This window comes from Vombatus ursinus, unplaced genomic scaffold, assembly GCF_900497805.2.
Source record: "Vombatus ursinus unplaced genomic scaffold, bare-nosed wombat genome assembly UNPS02014847.1, whole genome shotgun sequence".
NCBI classification, from domain to species: Eukaryota; Metazoa; Chordata; class Mammalia; order Diprotodontia; family Vombatidae; genus Vombatus; species Vombatus ursinus.
Window position 1 is genome coordinate 2,461,577 of NW_020954625.1, and position 24,367 is coordinate 2,485,943.

At 49.0% G+C, this 24,367-nt stretch overlaps 1 protein-coding gene across 4 annotated transcripts in view; it reads left to right on the forward strand.

The window, feature by feature from the left end:
- The window catches only part of PSTPIP1 (proline-serine-threonine phosphatase interacting protein 1), a 97,531-nt gene that overhangs the window by 69,830 nt on the left and 3,334 nt on the right, over positions 1 to 24,367 (forward strand). For all 4 annotated transcript variants that reach the window (XM_027840742.1, XM_027840744.1, XM_027840745.1 and 1 more), the window contains 8 exons: positions 2,816 to 2,878; positions 3,999 to 4,097; positions 6,570 to 6,615; positions 8,232 to 8,311; positions 10,156 to 10,254; positions 11,286 to 11,382; positions 14,543 to 14,633; positions 23,314 to 23,384. In XM_027840742.1, coding sequence (XP_027696543.1) covers positions 2,816 to 2,878; positions 3,999 to 4,097; positions 6,570 to 6,615; positions 8,232 to 8,311; positions 10,156 to 10,254; positions 11,286 to 11,382; positions 14,543 to 14,633; positions 23,314 to 23,384 — 646 coding nt within the window. The remainder of the gene's footprint in view (positions 1 to 2,815; positions 2,879 to 3,998; positions 4,098 to 6,569; positions 6,616 to 8,231; positions 8,312 to 10,155; positions 10,255 to 11,285; positions 11,383 to 14,542; positions 14,634 to 23,313; positions 23,385 to 24,367) is intronic.

Below are 24,367 nucleotides of genomic sequence, written 5' to 3' on the forward strand. Positions count from 1 at the left end.
CCCATCCTTCAAGAGCCCCGAGTGAGTTGGTCACCGCCATGAGGCCCCAGGAGAAAGCCTGTGGAGCAGAATTCACGATGGACGGCATTCCTATGGTGGCTTATGATTACAGAGCACCTCAAAATAAATGAGCACATTTGAAAGAAGGTGGTGGGGCTCTGACATGGGTTCAAATCCTGCCTTGGCTACTCTCTATCCTTGTGACTTTGGGTCACAGGTCTATTCCTCTACGAGCCTCAGTTCCCTCTTCGTGTAAAATGAGTGGGTGGGGTTGTGTGGATCCTGAGGGCCCGTCCTGCTCTGAAGCCGAGACTGAATAACCCCGCGCGGCAATCCTAATGAGGCAGCTGGTACAAATATTACTTGCATGCCCATTTTGCAGATGATGAGATTGAGGCTCAGAGAGGGCCACGGGGCTGTGGTCTGTCTGTGAGGGGCTCACATAAGCTTTTAAGGAAGAGTCACCCATTGGATAGATCAGCACCAGCCCCACCCAGTTGTTGAGACTGGCTTCCTCACCAGGACGGCGGGGTCAAGTCGAACAATCCCTGACTTTGGGCGTCCCCCAGGATGGCGCTGACTATGGAAAGTGAAGCCCGGGCTGCAAAGGGATGGCTAATGCAACCTAATACTTCTGACCCAGACAGGAGAGGATGAAAATCATCCAGGAGAAAAATTGGTTTATAAAATGTCTGGAATATTAAAGCAGGACACACACACACACACACACACACACACACACACACACACATGCACACACTCAACACAACTGAAATGAAGAGAAAAAAATATCAGGGCTCACTGGCATCCAATTATTTACCCGGGCATGAGAGGGAGTGTGGTGCAATGGGTAGAACGCTTGATTTGGAGTCAGAAGAACTGGGCTCAAATCTTGTCCCTGCCTCTGATGTATCACTTGGGCAACCCAAGTCCTAAGCAGCCGCTTAGGTTGTAAGCTGCATCTGTAAGTTGAGGCAGGAACTTACTGTATTACATTAACTTGCTGAGCCCTGGTTTTCTCATCTGTGAGCTGGGTACATGAACACCTCCAGTCTGGCCCTGCCTCACTCGGTTGTTGGGATACTGTGGAGCCACGTCAGCTGGGGCCCCAAGGCAACAGTGTGAGCAGGCTGGGTGCCCCCTGTACCCAGAAACTAGCCTGAGCTCCCTGGTCAGGCCCTGGGAGACCCTCAGCCAGCCAGCTGCCGATGGAGGGAGGCCATGGCTTTGGGGTCTGCGGGGTTTTCTCAAGAATTTATTTATTTTAGATTTCTATGCTTGGAGAGAAAAAGAAGGGGTCTGAGTGAAGCCCAGAGGCCAGGCACCACAGATACCACACAAACCCCCTCCCTCCCAGGTGAGGGTCAGGGGGAGGGCAGGGGAGGACGGACCAGAAGCCGGGGCTCCCATCCAGGATTTCCCACCAGTGACTGAACTGTTCAGCTCACTGTGGCTGAGGCCGGCCTTTGGGCTCGGTTTTAAAAACTGTGGGTGAGCCCTGCTGCAGAAATATCGATGGGGCCTCATCAGGAGCAACAGTTTCTGGGAGACAGTACAATGAGACCAAGAAGGAATGACGATCAAATGGACCTTAGACTGTCAGAGCTAGGAGGGACCTTAGAACATAGAACCCAGACTGTCAGAGCTGGGAAGGGCCTTGGAACCTAGAACTCAGACTATCAGAGCTGAGGAGGGCCTCAGAACCTAGAACCCAGACTTCCAGAGCTGGGAAGGGCCTTGGAACCTAGAACTCAGGCTGTCAGAGCTAGGAGGGACCTTAGAACATAGACTCCAGATTGTCAGAGCTAGAAAAGACCTTAAAACCTAGAACCCAGACTGTTAGAGCTGAGGAGGGCCTCAGAACCTAGAACCCAGAACCCAGACTGTCAGAGCTAGGAGGGACCTTAGAACATAGAACCCAGATTGTCAGAGCTGGGAAGGGCCTTGGAACCTAGAACTCAGACTATCAGAGCTGAGGAGGGCCTTAGAACCTAGAACCCAGACTGTCAGAGCTAGGAGGGACCTTAGAACATAGAACCCAGACTGTCAGAGCCAGAAAAGACCTTAGAACCTAGAACCCAGACTGTCAGAGCTGAGGAGGGACCTTAGAACCTAGAATTCAGACTGTCAGAGCTAGGAGGGACCTTAGAACATAGAATCCAGGCTGTCAGGGCTAGAAAGGACCTTAGAACCTAGAACCCAGACTGTCAGAGTTGGGAAGGGCCTTACAACACGGAACAAAGGATTGCAACCATAAGCCTGCATTAAGCGTCTACTGTGTACCAGGCACTGTGCTAGGCACCTTGAGGACAAAAATGAAACAGCCCCCAAAAGATGTGTCACCTCAGCGCTAGCCAAGCAGGGTGGGGCAGATCCAGATTCCTTTGGGTTCCAGGAACATTAATTAAGTGCCTATGTACAGAGCCGAGAAGCAGCCAGTTGTATCGGACAGAGGAAGGCCAACCTCTGAGTCAGGAAGCCCTGAGTTTGAGTCCTGCCCCTGGCCGTGTGCCCTGGGCAGCTTCCTGAGCCTAGCAGGGGCAGAGCCAGGCTGGACCCTTCGCTGGAGGGGACTTCCTTACTAGCAGCTCCCTTACACCAATAAAATCCAGCCCCCCCCAAAAATGTGCAGTGCTAAACCATGACCCTGAGGGAGAGGCCGAGAACAGCCGCTAAGATCTCAGACAACGGGCGTCCTGCCTCCTTCCCAAGAGCGCCCCTGTCCATCTCTAAACCGGGTCTTCGGACCCTGGCACTGCTCGGGCCCCTCCAGGGCTGGCCGCCATTGCTCACACGTTGCCTGTGTGTCTTTCAGTACGAGATAGCCATGGACCGAGTTCAAAAGAGCAAGCTGTCCCTCTACAAGAAGACGATGGAGGTGAGTCTCTGGGGTCACCAGGACACAGTGGTGGCTGACGGAGGAGCCTGGGACTGACCCTAGGAGCTGGCAGGGGCCAAGCAGAGGAGAGGGAGTAGCCGGCCTCTCCTGGAGGGGGCAGCAAAGCCAACACGGAGCCCTGGCAAGTCTGAGGGTGGGCGGGCACCCCTCAATGAAGAATGGGTGGACTCCTGGGTTATTGTGCCCAAGGGGCGAGATCTGATGAGTGAATCAGTGGCAGTGATGGGTTCAGGCTGGGGTAGGGTCCCAAGTGATTAATACGTGTTTAGCATCAGTCCCAGCTCCTTGCCTGGCCCAGATATCCAGCTGGGATCTGGCAACAGACACTGATAAAATATTTAATGTCCTTCAGAACTAGAGAAAAAGAGCCTGAACCAAGAAAAGGGGGTAGAGATTCCTAATGAAAGGTCGAGGCCTTTCCCATCCCCCTCCCTCCCCACCCTTTCTGCAGCCCCTCGTAGATTGTTAGCGGGGAGGGAGTCAATAGAGACCTGAAAATGATGGGAGGGCTGGGTGAAGAATGGCCTTCTGCTGGTGGACCCAGGGAAGAGCATCTCGGCCACACCAAGATGGCGCTGAGAAGCTTGTCTCTGGAAGCCTCCCCTCCTCTCTCTTTATTCCTACTTCTCTACCCCAGGTCTCTCCACCCCAGGTCCCTTGGGCTGCTTTGGGCCCCTCTTGCTGGGGAGAAAAGACTCTTATAGACTCCTTTCTGTTGGATGTGGGAGGGACCAAGTTGGCCATTTTAATGGAAGAGCCTGGAAAGAACTCTGAACCCAAGGAGATGAATGGGGGAGTTTCAGGCACCATGGTACCTTGGGTAGCAGAGACATTCTGGCACTAGGAGGAGGGCACACTCTCCCCAGGTCTCTCTTGGAAGAAGTCTAAAGTAGACTTTGATCGTGGGCTGCTCTCCTCCACCCCCCAGAATCACTCCCATATGGCCTCATCTTGATCCCTTGACTCTTCGTGTGATCCTTCCCCATCATCCTCCCCACCCCCCACCCCTCCGCCATGGCTTATCCCTTAGGAGGAGGGCCCATGGAGAGGAAGGGGGGGAGAGCCCGCTCTCAGGACCTCTTCTGTCTTCCCTCCACAGTCCAAGAAGACCTACGACCAGAAGTGCAAGGATGCGGATGAGGCAGAGCAGGCCTTTGAGCGCATCAGCTCTCAGGGCAACCAGAAACAGGTGGAAAAGGTACGTGGCGCCTGCCCAAACCAGTCAGGTGTGGAGGCCGGGCGGGGAGAGGCTAAGGCCTCCTGGGAGGACATGGCTGTCTGCTGCATGCAGCGAGGGGAGTGGCAAGTGAGCCCCAGCCGCTGCAGGGGTTCTCTCCTTTGTGCCCCTTCTCCCATGGCTTCCATCACCGGGCCACTTCACGCTCTCTCTGTCACATTTCAGGAAAGGCAGAAATGATTTTATGTCCTGCCTAGGTCAGGAAAGCGGGGGCATTTGCTACTCTGGGGATGCAAGCAGGGAATGGAAACAGGGATATAGTAGGACTGGGCTGGGGCCTGTTAGAGGGGATGCAAGCCTTCCTGCAGAGATATCTACAATGAAAGGGGTGGGTTTGTGAGGTTTGGGGGGGACACCTGTGGGTCAGGTTGAACTATTCCGATTCTGAGGTGATGGAAAGAAGAAACAGTGGCAGTAGGGGAGAGTGGGGAGAGTACTGAAGCCAGAAAGACCTGGGGTCAAATCCTGTCTCAGATACTTCCTATTTCGGACCCTGGGCAGGACCCGTCTTCCCCTCAGTCTCCTCACCTGTAGAAGGAGACAGTTGAATTTGGCGGCCTCCAAGCTGCCTTCCAGTTCTAGATCCACGACCCTGAGATTTTATGGAACTCTCCCATTTAACTTGGTGTTAACAAATAAATAATTAATAATTAGTAAATAATAATAAATATAAATAATAATAAAACATTTTAAATATGCACAGGAGAAAACGAGAAGAGGGGACACAAACAGGACAGTTTCATCCTGCCTGGTTAAGTTTAACAAACACTTTAAAAAACAAACTGTACATAGCAGAGGTTCACAGCTCATACACAATCCCCCGCCTCCTCTTTAGCAATTCTTAAGTACTTAATATTTTTTTAAGCGTAAAAAGATCCCTGATTCGGGAGAGTCCAATAGCTCCTGGGGCAGCCCATCTGCTTTCGGAGAGCCCTAATCATCTGTTTTTCCTTAACATTGAGTCCAAATTGGCCTCTTTTGTGACTTCCACCACCCGTCCTCCTGGCTCTGCCATCAGGTCACCACTCTCATTCCTACGGCATGCTGAAAGGCTTCTTTCTCTACAACTCTGCTAATGCAAGAATTATTATCCCCATTTTACAGAGGAGGAAACTAAGGCTCAGAGGGGAAGTGACTTGCCCAAGGTCACAGAGCTAGTAAATGGTGATGTGGGAATTTGAACCTATGTCTTCCAGTTCCAAGCCCGCCCCAGTTTCTCTGCCTCTCAGACCTGTTGGCCCCAAAGGGCAGATTTTGGAAGCCGCAGAGAGACAGATTTTGGTTCTATGTAAAGGCAAAACTTCCTCACAGTTATGGGATCACATACTTAGAACTGGAAAGGACCTTGGAGACCAAGGAGTACAAGCCTGCCATTTTACAGATGAGGAAACTGAGACTGAGAAAGGTTCAGGGTCACACAGTTGGTATATGTCTGAAGCAGGATTTGAACTCAAGTCCTCCTAATTCTTAGCCCAGTGCTCTATCCACTGGGCAATCAGGTTATTCCAAAAGAGAACCATCCCAAAGTAGAATGGCCTTATTCTACAGATAGTGAGTTCCCCATCACTGAAGGTATTCAAGCAGAAGCTGGATGACTATTTATTGGGGTCATATTGAGGATATGACCCCAATTGGGGGTCACTATTGGGGATGCTGTAGAGAAAAGTCCTACTCTACCCGCAGATTGGGCCAGACATCCTGACGGGGTCTCTGACTCTCATTTTATTTCATGGAGAGACCGGATGAAATCATGGAAATACTGGTCTATTCAGTGGAGACAGTGGAGTCCAGTCTATTATTGGACTTAAACTCAGGAGTCCTGTGTTCAAATCCCTGTCTGTTGCCTTCTAGCTGTATGAGCCTGGGCAAATCACATTAACCCTCAGAATCTCAGCCTCCTGATTCTATAAAATGGGGGCAATGATGGTCACACCACCTACTTCACAGAGCTGTGTAAGGATAGAATTCACAGAATTCAGTTCAAGCATTTCTAGGACCAGATGCCATGATCCCCATGGTATGTATTCCACCTAATTTTTAAGACACAGGACCTGCCCTCAGGGAGATCTTATCAACCTGAAGAGGAGAGAAGACAATTTATGCTTCAGGGCTAAAATGCACATCACAGACTCTTCATGCCTTGGGAGTGAAAAGGCAGGAATAATCACACCAGTGGGGCTGGTGTGGCCAGGAAAGCCTTCACAAAGGAGGTGGGACTTGAGTTGGGCCTTACAGGGTGGCTGGAAATGAGGATGGGGCACCGCAGTCAATCCCTGGAAGAAGAACGGCCCAAAGAGAGATGCAGAAGAGCAGTAAATACTATGGGCCATGAATGAGCCTTCTGTGCTCTGGGGACCACAAGAAAGGCTTCCATGAAAAAGGAGCTGGGGCCTGGATGTGTAAGATGTCATGTTTTTCTTCTTTGTATTCTAGAGTCAGAACAAAGCGAAGCAATGTAAGGATGCAGCCAATGAAGCAGGTACAGCTCCCCCCACCCTTCCCTACTGAGGTCCCCACCCCCAAAGCATCCCTATCCCACCTGGCTTGGGAAACTCCTCAGGCCACACAGATCTGCCTTGAAATGGGGTAATGGAGGTCAGGGCACCGGGGTTCCTGCTCTGCATTTGTCACTAGGGAAGGGAGTAAGTTTTTATTAAGCACCTACTATGTTCCAGACACTGTGCTGTGCACGTTTCACAAATGTTACCTCATTTGATCCTCACAAAAACCCCAGGAGGTAGGTGCCACTGTTATCCCCATTTTACAGACAAGGAAACTGAGGCGGGCAGAGATGAAGTGACTCAGGGTCACCCAGCTAGTAAGTGTCTGAGGCTGGATTTGAACTCAGGTCTTCCTGACTCTGGGCCCAGCGCTCTATCCACTGCACCACCATCTGCTTGACCTTAGGGTTGGTCACTGAGCCTGGGCTCAGGCCTCTGCCTTTGAATCCTTTGCCCGCTCGTGATTCTGCTATTCCAGCCCTGGTTTCTTAGACCTTTACCCACACCTCTGCTTACAGGATTGGGCCTTACAAAAGAGATGTTAGCCTCAGGCAAAACTCCCAACCAGATTAAAATGTCCATGGGCAATGTGTTAGCAAAATAAAGCACTGCTACTGCACATGGATAGCACATATCATCATGGAATATATATTCTATCATTATGTAATGCACAGACACTACATGAATATAATAACATAGATGATGTTAATTTGTGGTTTTCTAACTCAATGTGCAGCCTGTACCCTCATTTCTATTGAGTCTGACTTATCTGTACCCATGGCTTACTGCTCCTTTTAGACTGGAAGCATCTTGAGGACAAGGGCTGCCGTTTTCTATCTTCATATCCTCAGTGCCTCAAACAATGCCTTGTACACAGTAGTCACTTAATAAATGCTCGTCGAATTGAATGTCATTAAAATCAAAGACAATGAATGATGAAATGCCCCTGTAACTGCTGTAGGTACTGCAGGGATTTGAGAGGAAGAGATCTTTGGGGGCTGGGCTAATCAGGGCAGGCTTCCCAGAGGAGGTGGGCACTTGAGCAGGGCCTCGAAGAGTGGATTTGATTTGGACAAATGAGGGTGGAGGGAGGGTGTTCCAGGAAGAGACATTCTCTGGTTGGGCTGTTTTTCATCTTTGTCCGGCACAGTGTTAGGCAGTTCAGGATTGGGAGTCATAGATCCTGGGTTCAAATCCTGGCTCTTCCACTTGCTACCTATGTGACCTTAGGCAAGTCACTTAGCCTTCTTAGGCCTCAGTTTCCTCATCTATCAAAAGAGGAGGCTGAACTAGATGGTTTCTAAGACCCCTACCAACTCTAGGTCTGTGATGCTAAGATCCTATGGGCTGGTTTCCCAGGAACAAAGAGCACATGTTAGGGCCTGCCTGGGACTGCAAGCAAGGCACGGACCACAACAGGGTTCCTCTGGCCACTGACTGTTAGGCCCAGCCCCTGGTCAAGAAGATGATGATATTTGGGTCAAGGCTGTCGCCAAGGGAGCCGCTGGTGGGCAGGTATATTTGCTCTTACCTTCAAGGCTATATTGACTTCCAAACTAAACCCAGAAACTGTGTATATGGACTTGCCTTTCAGAGCGGATGTACAAACAAAATGTTAACCAGCTGGAGAAGGCCCGGTGTGACTGGGAGCAGGAACACCAGCAGACCTGTGAGGTGAGTGGCGCCCTAACCAGAGCTAGCCCGCAATGGAATGAATGGGTGTGAGGCTGCCATTACTGGCAATGACCCAACAGCCGCCCTGTGTCAGAGATGTCAAAGATTTGATTCATGTCTTGGGTGAGATGTTAGACCAGATCCCCTCCAAGCTCCTGAGCATCCCTGATTTCTCTGGTCGCTACCATCATCATCCTATAAAAGGAGGGATAAGCCACGGGCACAGATAAGTCAGACTCATTAGAAATGATTCCTGCAGGCTGCACATTGAGTTAGAAAACTACAAATTAACATTATCTAGGTTATTATATTCATGAAGTGTCTATTACATTGTGTAATTATAGAATACATATTATATGATAATATCTATTATCTATGAGTGGTAGTAAAACCAACAGGCTTCTCGGCAGAGGTGGGGGCCTATGGATGTGAATTACTACATAGTTGATGCTTTCGTTAGTTTTGCTGAACTGTTTTTTCCTCTTTATTTTTTATTCTTTATTATGGAGGATAGCTGTGTGTGTGTGTGTGTGTGTGTGTGTGTGTGTGTGTGTAAAGAGAGTGAGAAAGAGAGAGATATTGGGAAATGAAAGTGACATAAAAACAAAAGATTTCATCTTTTTTTTTTTAACAACCAAGAGAGGAGATTTTCATTCAGTATTGGGAAAAATGATCAGTGTTGTCCAGCAAGGGAATGGGCTGTCTGTGAAGGTAGCAAGGGTCCTGTGGCTGGAAGTTATCAAGCAGAAGCTGGATCTCCTATCAGGGTGGCAGAGAGGCCTCCCTGCTCACAAGAAGGTTGAACCAAGTGACTTAAAACGCTGTTCTAAGATTCTTTGACTCTATAAAAGTTTCTTGGAGGAGGCAAGAAAAGTCTTAGCTAAGAGATGGTGAATGAGCCCCTAGAAAAGAAACCCCTCTTGGATTCACCAAACTGAACAGGATACTGGAGATATAATAGAGAGAAAATAGTGACCAGTCTGGAGAGCTCTAAAGATAAAAGATGCTCCACGGGATAGTGGCAGGGCCCAGGGCTGCTTCTACCTGAGCTCCACTGAAAAAGATGAAAGAGATGACAACAACAGCAATGGTAATAACAAAGCAATGAATAACTAACAATAGTAGTGACTAACATTCGTGTAATAATTGGACTATGCAAAGTACTTTGTAAATGCTACATCACTGGAATCTCTCGGTAACCCGAGGAGGTAGGTGCTATTATGACCCCATTTTACAGATGAGGCAGCTGAGGCAGACAAAGACAGCTAGTAAATGTCCAAGGCAGGATTTGTCCTCACGTCCTGTACTTTATCAACATTAAATGTAAAATAATCATGGAAGGATAGAAACTTGCTCTAGAACCATTTCTATCTAAATTTCATCAAACAAGAACACTTTTTCTATAATAATAATACTTAAGATGGCTCATATTTCTAAAACACTTTGAAGTTTACAAAGTGATTTCCTCACCACAGTCCTGTTAAGTAAGTAGTACAAATATTATTATTCCCATTTTACAAAGGAGAAAACTGAGGCTTAGAGAGAAGTGACTTGAATAAGATTACACAGCTAGTAAAAGGAACATTCTGATTCCAAAAACAGTCTGTTTTTCTAGTAGATCATGTTACCTAAAGGATAAGCTGATAAGGCATGAATATGAAAAAAATATATATACATACACACACACACACACACACACACACACACACACACACATATATGTCAGCCGGGGGGTCCTGGCCCCTGATGAAACAGAGCTAGGTGGTATTATAGAATAATAGATGGGCATTTGGTATTGCCATCATTCCCCAGCCCCACTTCAGGAAATCTCTTTCTGGGTTTAGGCCTTTCAGCTCCAGGAGTTTGATCGACTCACCATTCTCCGGAACTCCCTCTGGGTCCACTGTAATCAGCTTTCCATGCAGTGTGTCAAAGATGATGAGGTAGGTATGGCTCTCTGCTCCTCCACTGACCAGTTCCCCTGCTTGCATTTCCTTGGTAGTCAAGGCACTAGTCAGCACACCTCTGCCCACTGGTGGTCTAGCAGAGGCCCAAGGTCAAGGGCACTGATCAGAGCTACAGGAGCTTTTTCCAGGAAGGAGGGTATCAATGGTCTGCTTCTGGATGGTTTTTCAACAACACTTAGATAAGAACAATTCTCTCTTCAAATGGCAATAACAATAATTAACCTTTAGAAGAACACTTTAAGGTTTGTAAAGCACTTTCCATGTATTATTTCACTTGATCCCGTTAATGACCTTGGCAGCAGCCCCTTTAAGGACAGGCACACCACTAGAGAAGCAGCAGTCTGGTTTAGCAGCCAGAGAGCCTGCCTTGAAGCCATGAAGACCTGGGTTTAAGTCCCTCTTCTGACACTGGTTGAGTGACCCTGGGCAAGTCAACTCACTTCTCAATGTTCGAGGCAACTTTGTAACACCCTAGGTTACAGAACAGATGCTAACTTTCACTGGTGGAGGGAGATTCCTCATTTGGGAGTTCTCTTTACCAGCGAAAGCACAGTTCAGTCCCTATCTCTACTGACCCTTCAGAGTAGACGCCTTCATTATCCCTATTTTACATATGAGGAAATGAGATCTGACTGACCCTCCCACAATCACACAGCTGATAAATATGTGCAGTAAGATTCAGACTCGGGTCTTCCTGATTCTAAACCACTCTATGCATCGTACCACCGGGCTGCCGTAGCCTCCTCTTCTCCTAAGAGCTTTCTTAAACAAGATCTCCTCTGAACCTCATTACACTCTTGGGTGAGCTTGGTAGCAGAGAGACGATTGTTCCTTTTTCATAGAGGAATGAATGGGGCCCCAGAGAGAGCCAGGAACTTGCCTCAAGTCAGTCAGGGAAGTAGTAGCAGAACCAGGGCTAGGGTCCCCGTCTCTTGGCACCCCGTCCCTTGGCACCCCGTCCCTATTCTTTCTCTTTGCCTCCACGGCTGATGTTGTCTCCTTTGCAGTACTACGAGGATGTCCGGATAAGTCTAGAGGGCTGCAGTATAGAGGCCGACATAGACTTCTTCATCCAGCATAAAATGACGGGAACAGAACGGCCAGGTGAGTTCAGTTTGAGGTTTTGCCAAGAGTGCTGGGGGGAAGGGGAAAGGGGAAGGGGCACACTGGGCTTGAGATGAGCCCAAAGAGAGACTTCTACACCACAGCTTCAGCCCAGGAGAGATGCAGGATGTTGCCCTGAGATGATTTTAAAAAGGAAAAAAGAGTTTGAGGCAGCCCTGTATATTAAGAATATATACTCAGTAGAAATCTATCCTGCCCTACAGGAAAATAGAAGAGGAAGAGGATAAGGGAGGGGGGGATAGAAGGGAGGGCAGATTAGGGGAAAGGGTATTCAGAATGCACACTGTCTTGGGGTTGGGGGAGGGACGAAATGGGGAGAAAATTTGGAGCTCAAAATCTTGTGGAAATGAATGTTGAAAACTAAAAATGAATAAATTAATGAATCTTGAAAAAAAAAAGAGTACATACTCAGAGAAATCTAAGGAGGAAAGGAGGAAATGGTGAAGAATATTTGGGACCAAGGAAGTAAGGAAGGAAACAAACAAATATTTTTTAAACACCTACTATGTGCTAAGCACTTTATAATTACTACCTCATTTGATCCTCACAACAATCCTGGGAGGTAGGTGCTAGTATTATCTCCATTTTTCAGTACAGGCAACTGAAGCAGGGGTTAAGTGACTTGCCCAGGGTCCCACAGCTAGTAAATATCTGAGGCTAGATTTGAACTAAGGTCTTCTTGACTCCAGGCTCCAGTGCGCACACTAGTGCCTCGGGTGGTAAGTCCAGAGCCAGCATCTAGAATCTGAGTGTCAGAGCATCCTGAGAACCAGCAGGACATCATTGAGATCAGGTCCTGCCAGATTAACCCAGGTTCCATTTTGACAACTGGTCAGTTATTGACAACAGTCAGTTATTGAACTGATAGTTCAGAAGAATACTATGAATATAATTAACTTAGAGTTTTAGCAAAGTGTTTGGCAGTATTCTCAAGTGGAATCAACAAACATTTATTAAACATCTACTGTATGCCAGGCATTGGGGATACAAAGAAAGGCAAAAGCCAGTCCCTGCCCTCAAGGGGCTTACAGTATAATGGGGGAGAAATCATGCAAACAACCATATACAAACAAACTATAGACAAGATACATTGGAGGAAATCTCAGAGGGAAAGCATTAGCATTAAGGGGGGAAAGGTGAGTGAAAAAGGCTTTGAGCAGAAGGTTTAATTCTCTTGTGGGGGCAGCTAGGTGGTGCAGTGGATAGAGCACCGGCCCTGGATTCAGGAGGACCAGAGTTCAAATCCGGCCTCAGACACATAACTCTTACTAGCTGTGTGACCCTGGGCAAGTCATTTAACCCCATTGCCTAGCCAAAACAAAAAACAAAAAAAACAAAAAACAAAAAAAAATTCTCATGTGAAAAAGAGATACACAGGCTAAATGCTTAACCAGTTAAATGGATTTGGAACTGGTTGAATAACTGGACTCAAAGAGCAGTCTTATGGCTCAGTTTCAGCTTGGAAGGTCTCCAGTGGGGGGGCCCTGGGGATCTGTGTTTGACCCATGGAGTTTAACATTTTTATTAAGGACTTGTATAAAGTCAGAGATGACATGCTCACCAGATCTAGAGATGACCCCATGCTGGGAGGTATAGCTAGTACACTGGCTGGTAGATTTAGGACCCCAAAATGGTCTTGACAGGCTAGAATACTGTACTTTATTGAATAAGATGAAAGTCAATAGGGCTAATTATAAAGTCACATTTGGATTCTAGAAATTGACTTTGTGAGTATAAGATGGGGAGAGACATGATTAGACTTGAGTTTATCTGGCAAAGATCTAAGCATTTTCACAGGCTTTTTAAGCTCGATCAGAATCAAGTTTGTGATACAGGGGCCAAGAAAATGAATGAGTCTGGCCAGAATGAAAAGAGGCAAAGCCCCCAAGAATGTGGGGGGTGGTCCCCAGATCACCCCCAGGAGTGACTGTCTTCCTGTATTCTGCCCTGGCCAGACCATATATGGAGACTGGGTTTAGTTCTAAATATCACATTTTAGGGAAGACATTGATAAGTCAGACAGCAACAAGCCAAGGGCAGTGGTAATGGTGACGGGTCTCCCATCCATGACTTCAAAGCTAGGGATGATTAGCCTAGATGAGAGAAGATCCTGGGGACATAACTGTCTTTGAGTATTCACAGAGGACGATCTAAAGTTCTTCTGCTTGGCCCCAGGGTGCAGAGCAAGTGGCAATGGGTGGGAGGTTTGGTTTATAGGCCTGGTTTGGACTGGATGGCCGCTGAACTCTGACATTCTGCGATTCTTTTTCTCCATGCCTCATTCCCAGTGGCGCAGAATCAGGGCCGTGTTATTGGAAAATGGGGTCTTCGGGTCCAGAGACCAGGCTTTGAGTCCCAGCCCTGACATCTGCTTGCTGTGTGACCCTGGGAAAGTCACATATAACCTCTCTGTGCCTTAGTCTCCTTATCTGTAAAATGGGGGTAAGGATACAAGACCTGTGTTGCTACCACAAGAAAAATGCTATGGACATGGGAGTCATTTCCTTTGGCTCCAGAGGACCAGAGATTTAAAGCCAGCAGGGAATTTAGAGGTTGTTAAGTCTGACCACCACATTTTATAGATGAAGGTACTGAGGCCCCAAACATGAAGATATGCCCATTGTCACCCTGGTAGATTCACAAGATCATAGATTCAGGGCCGGAAAGTATTTCAGAGGTCTTTGACTCGAACCCCCTCATGTTATAGATGAGGAAATTGAGACTCAGGGGTAAAATGATTTGACCAAGGTCATGAAGCTAGTAAGTGTTTGAGGCAGGGTCTAAGCTCAGGTCTGCCTGACTCCCAAGTCTGGTCTTCTATCAGCAACCCCAATGCCAGCATGTCGCTACATCTCTCAGTAGGAAATGGGATTTGTGCCCAGGGAGGGCTTTCCCAGAGCCCCTTTCCTAGAGGTGGTGAGAACTTTGAGATCCCTACTTCCCCCCTCCAACCTCCCTCTAACCTGTGACTTTCCCTCTGGTGGAAGGGCTGGGCCTGCCTGGGAAAGGTCCCCTCCCCTTCCCCGGGACAGTGGGAAGGTTGGTTTACCCAATAGCAATGGAATGAGGGGCGGCAATGGGAGGTGTCTGTGAAGACCTTTCCTCACTCGTCTCCCTTTCTTCTCTATCAAATATACAGAGGCCATTCTCTATGAGAACTACTATGATCGAAACCCCAATGGAGGCTCCCACAGTCCCAACCTTTACCCTGCGTGTGGCATGATTAAGAGGTGAGGACCTAGGGGATCCGGGAGGCTGAGGGGTGGCTGGACATCTGACCCTCAGACTTGCCCAAATCCATTTCACCCCCCCTCCCCCGTGCAGCAGGCGCGGTGGCCAGAGGGGATGCCCCAGCCCAGAGGAGGCAAGTTTGGGGCAGACTGCACCCAAGGTGCCTGTGAACACATCCTCATTTTAAATTGTCGTTATTTTATCTGTTGTTTTTTCCCCTTCAGATCACAGGACTTTTCTGTAGCTGGTCTCCCTTAGAAACAGCCTTCTCTGTAGACTGTGCCCCAGTGTCCAATTTAGTATTTAGTATCCCTGTTAGAAACTCCTGTCACTTTCTGGAGAAAGCCACAACAAAGATGAGGCAACACTATCTTTGTCCCTAGGTGACTGAATTTAGGTGGTGCCTAATTTAAAGCACTTCTAGTCCTTAAGCAGCATAGAAACAACAGAGCTCAGCAGCTAATTACCAAGAATCTTTTTTTTCTTCACCTGTGATTTCACTGGAGCGAGGCAATTCCCAGTGGGAGAGTGCCCCCTAGAATTCTGCAACCTAATAGTCTTAGAGAGTTACCTGGGACACTGAGAGGTTCAGGCTGGACTTGGACCCCAGTTTTTCTGAGTCCAAGGCCAGCTCTCTATCCATTGTGGCATACGCCTTTTCCTTCCCTCATTTGAGAAAGCGGAAAACTGAGGTCCAGAAAAGTCGAACGAGCAAGAATAAGTAGGCAAACTAGGAAACCACCAGGTGGCAGGCTGGGGTGAGCTCCGGTGATCCTCACCCGGGAGCCTCTATCAGGGACCTCACACCAGTATGCCAGGGTCTTGGTTCTTTCCTCATGGGACAGTATCCTGCATCATCTCCCCAGAGGAAGTCAGTGTCGTGCCCCTGGTTATAGGCCCAATAGGTAGTATTTGCCCTGGGCACAAAATTTAGGGTTTCTTCCAGGTAATGTATTTTAATGATCTAAGGCTTTCCACCCCTGGAAAGGTCCTTCTGATACCTGTACTAAGCCTGTCTATCCCTGGTTCTGCTGCTAAGTGTCTGTGTGGTCTTGGCCAAGACATTTCCCCACTGGAGTCTTAGGTTCATGGTGCCTGACATTTGTCTAGCAGAATGTGGTAGAGTGAGTATTAATATCCATCCTCTCACTGGGTCCCTGTGATCTAGGGAGGGTAAAGGCTATCACCCTTATTTGACAGAGGAGGAAACTGAGGCCAGAGAGGTGAAAAGCCCCAAAGCTAGTAGCCCGCACCCCCAACCTGGTCTTCTAACTCTAAGGCTCTTACCCCTATGTCCCACCAAGACCTTTGAAAAACATGTGAGGCTTAGTTATGGTTATATTATTTCCCTGTGAAGCCATACCAGTACCATATTTCTTCTTACTGCAGCACCTCCTAAATGTGTTTTTTATTTCTCTGTCTGTATTTCTAACCTGCTTTCCAACTTCTGTGTTTCATGTTATGTTCGCACCTGCAAACTTCCTTGATGCCCTCTCACAGGCCTTGAGGAAAAAAATGTTTCAACAAACACCTAAGCCTTCATAACCTGGGACCTGCAGCAATGCATTGATAAGGAGCCCAAGCTACCTTCAGTCGGAGAGTTTTTCATCTAGGTTTCCTGGCTGCCTTTCCCCCTGAGCCTTGTGCTCAGGCTGTCCTGTTCCTGACGCCTTCTTCCTCTTAAAAAATGTTTTATTGTTGCTTTAAAAAAATTTGTCACTCCTATTATGTTACCTTCCCCCAGTATTCTCCCTTATACCCAGGAAGTATGATTAGCCAAGTGAAATGGGCACCCTGCCCACGTCCAAACAGTGTATGCATTATAATGGAGGTGTGTCCTCCAGAGTAGAGATCAGTCATTGCATTGATTTGTGTTCTAATGTCTTCTAGTGTTTTTTCCTCTATTTCCACTTTCATCTTTTCATTGCCTCTCTTGTCAGAAAGGATATGAGTTATTTCCTAGTGCCTACATGCAGAAGCACAGGCCCCAGAGTCAAAATCAAATGACAATTCCCCGTTACTTTAGCACTTTCAGATTTACAGAATGTTTTCCTCACACCCGTCCCGTGAGACATGTGGATCGAACATTATTATGACCATTTTACAGAGAAGGTAACTGAGGTCCAGGGACTTGCCCAAGGTCACACAGCTTGATAGCAGTTACTTGTCAGTGACCCGAATTCAGCTCATTTCCCTGTCTACTTCCCACCTTCCTGCTGCCCCCAGCCTTGTGCTCTCATAAGTATAATCCCAACTCACATTTCTACAGTCCTTTAAGGAAGGTTTACAAAACACTTTATAGAGCACACCCAGTGAAGAAACTCCCTCTACCCATACAAATGGGTACCTTCTCTGCAATTTATAGTCCCAGAGAGTTTGCTGGGGCCCAGAGGTTCAGTGACTTGCTCAGGGTCACACACCCAGGACATGTCAGAGGTGAAATTTGAACCCAGATCTTCCTGGCTTTGAGGCCATACTGCCTCTTAAATTGGTGCTATTATTATCCCTATTGCACAAATGAGGAAACTGAGGCTCAGAGTCAAGTGACTTGTCCAGGGTCACACGGCCAGGATGTGTCAGAGGCCAAACTCAACTCCAACCTAGCCTCCCTAAATGTATTTCCTTTGATCTGTGAGGTAGCTGACCTGAGACTAGAAGCTTGACTCTGAACTCAGCTTCCTGTCTGCCAGCCTCTCAGGGCAGATGCCATTGTTCCCGTTTTACAGATAAGCAAACAGAGGCTAGACTTTGTGAGCTCTTACAGAATAGCACCTCGCCTTTCCTCAGGCACTGAGAGGCTAAGGCGGTTGTGTGGTGTGAGGGAGGTCAGTCCTCCATCCACACACACCCCATACACACTTTGAAGAGTAACCATTGTTCTCTCCACTTTATGAACAGAGGCCAGGGAAGGCTTCCCGGAGGAGGTGGTACCCAAGAGGAGCCTTAGAGTATGGGTGGGGTTTCTGAAAATAGAGTGCAGGAAGGGACTGGATTGGGGGAAGAAAAAGGAGTCCGGAAAGAGTTCCAGGAGAGGCAGTGTGGTGTGGTGAGTAGACAGCTGGCCCCAAAGCCAAGAAGACCTTGGTTCAGCTTCTGCCTTTGACACATTCTGCCTGTGTGGCCCTGAATGAGTCAAACCCAAATAGAAATGGATCCCATGCCTCTGCCTCTTGACTTAGAAAACCACAAATTATCCTCTTCTCTGCTGTGTTGTATTTGTATTTATTTTGTTAAACATTTTCCAATTCCGAGCCTGTGAGTCTGACAGCTCTGCTTAGATGATTAACTTCTCTAAGATGATGAACTTCACCGAAGGTGCCAACCTGCACCCGTAGAGGGAGTTTCCTCACTTGGGAATTCCCTACGCCAGAGAAATCACAGGTCCCTATAGAGTAACATGCGGGGGAGTCATGGGACAAAAAGCAAGCTGGTGGCAGAGAGCCTTGAATGCCAGAGGGAGGAATTTGCCATGTCCCCTCATATCACTAACCCATATCTGTACACGCACACACACATGCATGCACACACACACACACACACACACTGTGGAATGATAACTTTAAATATCTGCACACACACACGCCTGCACATGTACACACAATGCACACAGACACACATAACACACAGTTAATTCCCACCTGTGGCTCAGGGCTCAGGTTTTCCCCGCTGACATCTCTAGAAAAAGCTTCCTTGATCCCCAGTGCCAAGTGGAAAGGAAGGAGGGAGGTGATATGGTTTCTCTCTGACCAGAAGGAAGATTAGGAAGGAAAACCAGCAGCAGGGGCTCCCCCCACACTGGGGCAAAGCGGGTTTTCTGAGGGATTTCCGGCTCCCCACAGAACTTCCCACAATTCCTGGCCCGCAACCTGCATCTCTCACAGCAAATGAGTGCTGGGGACTTGTGTGTATGTGTGTGTGTGTGTGTGTGTGTGTGTGTGTGTGTGTGTGTGTGTGTGTATTTATCTTGGTCTGTGTGCCTTTTGGTATGTAATGGTGCAGTGGCTAGAGAGAGGGGCCTGGAGTTGGGAAGACTCATCTTCTGAGTTCAAATCCGGCCTCAGACACTTACTAGCTGGATAACCCTGGGTGAGTCACTTAGCTTGGCCTCAGTTTTCTCATCTGCAGAATGAGCTGCAGAAGGTGTCAAACCATTCTAATATCCCTGCCGAGAAAACCCTAAATGGGGTCACAGAGTGGCGGGACAGAAATGACTGAACGTGTCACTGCGTCCTTCCGGGGACAAACTCCTGCTCATGTCAGGAGGACCTTCAAGGCCACCTGCCTGGAGTCCGGCTGTGAGAAGCCTCAGAAAATAGATTTGCTCTCTCTTGCTGCCCCTCCCCCATGGGCTAGCCACCCCCTTCCCCTCCCCCCAACTCCTGGGGGTTTCCCACGGGGTTTTCTGGTGGAAAGAGCCTCGACTGTAGCCAAAAGGGCTGGGATCCCCAGTGCAGCCCCGAGCAGCTGTGCAGCCTCGGACAAATTCCTCCCCTCCCTGAGCCTCCTTTACCTCCCGGAGGAGGGTAACAGCACTTGTAGCGCGGTGCGGGCTCCAGGCTGGGAGGACGGCACTCCCTCACCTGGACTCACAGCCGAAGGCAGCTGAGTTTGACAAGCATGATTAAGACCCCACTTTGACGTGCCAGACGCAGAGCGTTCAGGAATGAACCTGGTGCTGCTCTCAGGGAGCTTACACTCTAACAGCTAAAGGCGTCCAGATCCAAAGTCACAGGGCCCTCTGGGCTTAGACTCTCCTTTAGGCCTCCCCTTCCTAGGGCCCGTCCACCTGGAGCATCTCCCTGCCCGGGCGAGGCTGGGCTGTGTCTGACGACTGGGCCAGGGCGGGTGGGGCCGAGTGGGCCAAAGCTCCTTACTAGAGGTTGAGGGGCTTGGGGCCCCCCAACTCACTAAGAGGCCAACTAAGGCATGAAGGAGCCTTGAGCCCACTGAGGAAATCACAGTTTGAGGGCCCCAGGGGCTGTGCAGTCCAAGCCCCTCATGTTACCCAGGGGACCACTGAGTCTGAGAGTGGTCACCCCAGGTGACAAAGCTGAGATTTGAACCCAGGGCCTCTGACTCACTTTCCTTTTCTCACCCTGACTCCTCCTGACCTTTTGAAGTTAAGTTGGGGGAGGTTTCAGGTGGACGGGGCCCCTCCCTGTGGGGGGTCCGGGTCACCTTAACCCAAGGCTCCTGGGGCAGAGCCGCCCCCCCCCGCCCCCATTCCCCTGGCCTCCCCCACAGAGTCCCTCTCCCTGGAGTCAGCGGGAGACCACGGCTGTGCCCAGGGACCCTCCCATAGACAAAGCTTTCTTGCATAATCAGTTTAGCCCTGACCTCAGCCCCAGGGTTACCCACAACCCAGGCCAGGAGGCCGCGGTGGATATGGAGTCCAAAGCACTGGCTGGGCAAGTGCGTGACTTTGGACAAGTCACTAAGACTCCCTAAGCCTCCATCTGCTCGTCTGTGAAATGGCATCACAGGCCTAGAGCTAGAAAGAGAAGGGAGCTTTGAGGTCCTCCAGTCCAGGTGGGTGTGGGGAGTGATTTGTCCAAGGTCACTTGGCAAGTGATCCAGCAGAGACTGGATTTGAACTCGAATCCTGTGACTCTAGGAACAGAACAGCACTCTTTCCACAGCATCCCCTCTGCAGTGATATTCAGAGTCACCAATCCCTCCCCCCACTTCCCCTAGGACTGTGCTCTGTAAATCAATGGAAGCTGCTCTGATTATTTTCTAGGGGATAGGGCCATTCACCTCCCCCGAAAAGTGCTGCTGGTCTGGGGGATGGGGAAGTACATCACCTCTCTTTATCCTGCCCTGCCCCCTCTGCCCATCCCCCAGGGTCACACTACTCCTCTCACCCACCCAACCCCCCACCATGCCCAGCCTTCTCTAGAGGTTCCCCCATGTACCTACATGGCTTCCCACTCTGCAGGCCCCTCTTAGATTCATAGGCTTCCTGATTTGGAAGGAGCCTTAGAAATCATCAATCCAATCTTTCCTGAACCAGGAGCCCTACAAATGGCCATCCGGCCTTTACTTGGAGACTTCCTGTGATGGGAGGCTCAGTACCTCCTAATAATGATAATGATAGCTAGCACCTACTATGTGCCAGGCACTATACGAAGCACTTCACAAATATTATCTCATTTGATCTTCATATCAACCCTGTGAGGTAGATGCTATTATTATCCCCATTTTACAGGGGAGGAAACTGAGGCAGGCAGGTTAAGGGACTTGCCCAAGATCACACAGCTCCTAAGTGTCTGAGGTCACATTTGACCTCGGATCTTCCTGACTCCAGGTTCAGTGTTTTATCCAATGCTCTCTCTAGTAATTTATTCCACTTTTCAACAACATGAATGCAGACAGGCAGAGGGAATTCTGAGCCTGAGTCACCTGGAGGAAACTGTAACAGAACCTAGTTTTCCCTCCCGGGGACAGGTGTGATGGGGGATGGGTGTGGGGAAAGGGAGAACATGAGGACCAGACCTAGCAATGAAAGGTGGCTGCGTAAGATGGGAGGGAAGAGGAAAGTCCCCAAAGAGTTACCAGGCCAACCTCTCATGGGGCCAGAAATCTCACTCCTACAACTTTGGTCTTTTGGGTCTTTGAGTTCCCCCAAATAAAGTACAAATACTCCCTGGGTGATGGGGCTCACCTTCAATTCATCAATTAAGACTGTAGCAGGAGTCAAAACCAACGGCACTGAGGACAGGATGAGGGTGGCCAGGTGACAGTTTGAATGGAAAAGATCCAGGGGTCTTAGTAGACTGCAAGCTCAATGAGAATCGACAGAAGGCAGCCCAGAACCCCTAATCTGAACCCAGAACTCTGCCTTAAGAGAGCCAGAGGTGATTATCCCCCATGGTCAGGCCACACCTGGAGTGCTGCCTTCAGTTCTGGCAGATGTTTTAGGAAGGGCACTGAGATGCTCAAATGCACCCAGAGAAGAAAAACCACATGGGGGGAGAGCAGGAGTGCAGACCCTACAATCATCAGGATGTGAAAGAACTGGGGATGTTTGGCTTGGAGAGGGGAGTTGTGATAACCACCTCAAAGTATTTGAAGAGCCAGCCTGGGAAAGAACTGAGACTTCCTGACACCAGAGGAAAGAACCAGGAATAAGGATAGGAGGTTAGAGGGGGCAAGTTTGCCCCTTGGAAAAGGAAAAACTTCCTGATCATCACTTGTCTACAAGGAATGATGGACTGTCCTGGTAGATAGTGAGCTTCTCATCAATGAAAGTATTCAAATGTAGGCTGGCTGAGCCCCTGTCTGGGATGTAGTAGAAAGGACTCTTGCTCAGGCTGAACCAGATGACTTTTGTGGTCACTTCTAGCTTGAGGAGCGGGCGATAAGGTGAGGGCCTGCTGATGCTCAGGACTTGGGAAATGGGACAATAGGTGGGAGCTTAAGGGAAGATCAAGACTATGGGAGGCTAAGGAAAAGCACTGAGAGGGAGGTAGGAGGGTCCGGGGACAAACTTTAGGGACGTCACGGTTTTGTAGGACTTACAAGTGTTCTTCTGTCCATCGCTGGGGGTCACATCTGGACTTATGGTGTGAGGAGGGGCTGAGGGAGAAATCCGCCTCAGGTGGCTAGGGAGGGTGGGGAACTGAGAGAGAGAGACAGACAGACAGAGACAGAGACAGAGACAGAGAGAGAGAGACAGAGACAGAGACAGAGAGAGAGAGAGAGGGAGGAGACTCTGAGAATGTTCCCATCCTCCAGACGTCCTCCAGGCTTTCATAGGCGCATGCCCAAGCTCGAAGAAACCCTAGAGAGCATGCTGGTCTAGGGGTGAGCAGAGACAGCCCATAGGCCAAATCTGGCCAAGAATGGTTTTGCATGTTCAAATGAAATAAACATTAAGTAAAGCTTTAGTGTAAAGAAATAAAATAAATAAATGAAGCTTTATTTTAAAATTTTAAAAACCATTCTTAGCTCTGTAGCTGGACAAAACCAGATGGTGGCCTGCTGGTCCCTGCCTACTGACCTTTCTGGCTTCCTGTGAATCCCACCTTCTCGGGAAGCCTTCCCAACGCCTCTGAATTCTACTGCCTTCTGACTGTTAATTATTTCCTATTTATCCTGTTTATACCTTGCTTTCTATGTGTATTTGTTTACATGTTGTCTCTTCCATTAGATTGTAAGGTCCTTGAGGGCAGGGACTGTCTTTTGCCTCTTTTTGTATCTCTACCTCTCAGTAGAGAGCCTCGCACATAGTAGGTGCTTAATAAATTCTTTTTGATGGATGGATTGGTAGTTCACCAACGCCCTGATCCAACCTTCACGTTTTCCTGAGATGGAAAACCAAGGCCCAAAGGGACATGGTAATTTGTCCAATATCACAGAGTGATAGAGCTGAGACTCAAACCCAGGTCTTCTGGCCATAAAACGGCCCAGAGAACATCTGTAGCCCCTTTTTTTACCCTTGCCCAGCCATGGCATACTCGGAAGACTCAGAGACAGAAGAGCATGACTGGAATCCCAGCTCTGACGCTTTTTAGCCATGTTCCCTTCTCGGATCCGCAGTGTTCTCCATCTGTAAAATGGGCATATTGTTGGAAAGAAAGGCAGAGTAAAGCTTTAGGCCCTATATGAACGTGGGTGGCTCATCCCTGGGGTCTTGAGAGAGAATTTTCCCAGCTTTCTTTCCTTCTGACTCCACAGGTTCTCAGGGTTGTTACATGGGAGCCCCAAAAACACCACCGAGAATGTCGTCCCCTCAGCCCCTCCTGCAGGTAACTGTACCTTCCTTTCTGGATAAAAGCTCAGAGCTTGAGTGGGCCCCTGCTCCTTGTGATGGGGCTCCCAAGAGGGGCTTGGGTATGAGCAGCCATGGAGTGGAGTTATGGAAAGAGGGACAAGGAACTCACACTGAACCAGTCACAGAATGCCGGACCCGAGGCATCACCCAGAGCAACAACTTTCCTTTACGGGGAAGGCGACTGAAGCCCAGAGAGAAGGGAAATGACTCCAAAAGTCACACAGCGTATTAATGGCAGAACCAGGCCTGGAACCCGGGTCTCCTCGCTCTGGGCCTTTCCCAAATGCTATTTGAAGTTGGCTTACTGGCCCCATTGGCATCTGAAGACCCTGAGATTCTGGGTCTGAGTGGCGCCCCAGAGAACAGCTGGGGATATTTGTCTGTGTTTAATTTAGGAAAGTGAGTGGGAGGGAACCAGAGAAGGCACCCACAGCAGCTGAGGCTCTTCCCTAAGAGTCTGGCAGCCCAGAACGGGCAGTGATTGTTGACCTGAGGTGTGGCCCCAGTGAGAAGGGCATGAGCATCAGTGGGAGCAGGCCCAGGGACAGGCCTGTGTGCCCCAGCAGGGCCAGGGGATGGCAAGGAAGGCTCAATAGTACAGCATGAGGGCATGAGGTGTGAGGGAGGTGAAGGACAGGAAGAGCAGGGCCAGAGAAAGAGCAAAAGACCAAGGTGGGGAGAGAGACAGGGAGACAGGGACAGAGACAGAGAGAGAGACAGGGAGACAGACAGAGAGAGAGAGAAGGAAGAAGAGAAGAGAGAGAGAAGGAAAGAGAAGAGAGGGAGAAGAAGAGAGAGAGAGAGACAGAGAGAGAGAGAGAGAGAGACAGGGACAGAGAGACAGAGACAGAGACAGGGAGAGAGGGACAGAGACAGAGAGAGAGACAGGGAGACAGACAGAGAGAGAGAGAAGGAAGAAGAGAAGAGAGAGAGAAGGAAAGAGAAGAGAGGGAGAAG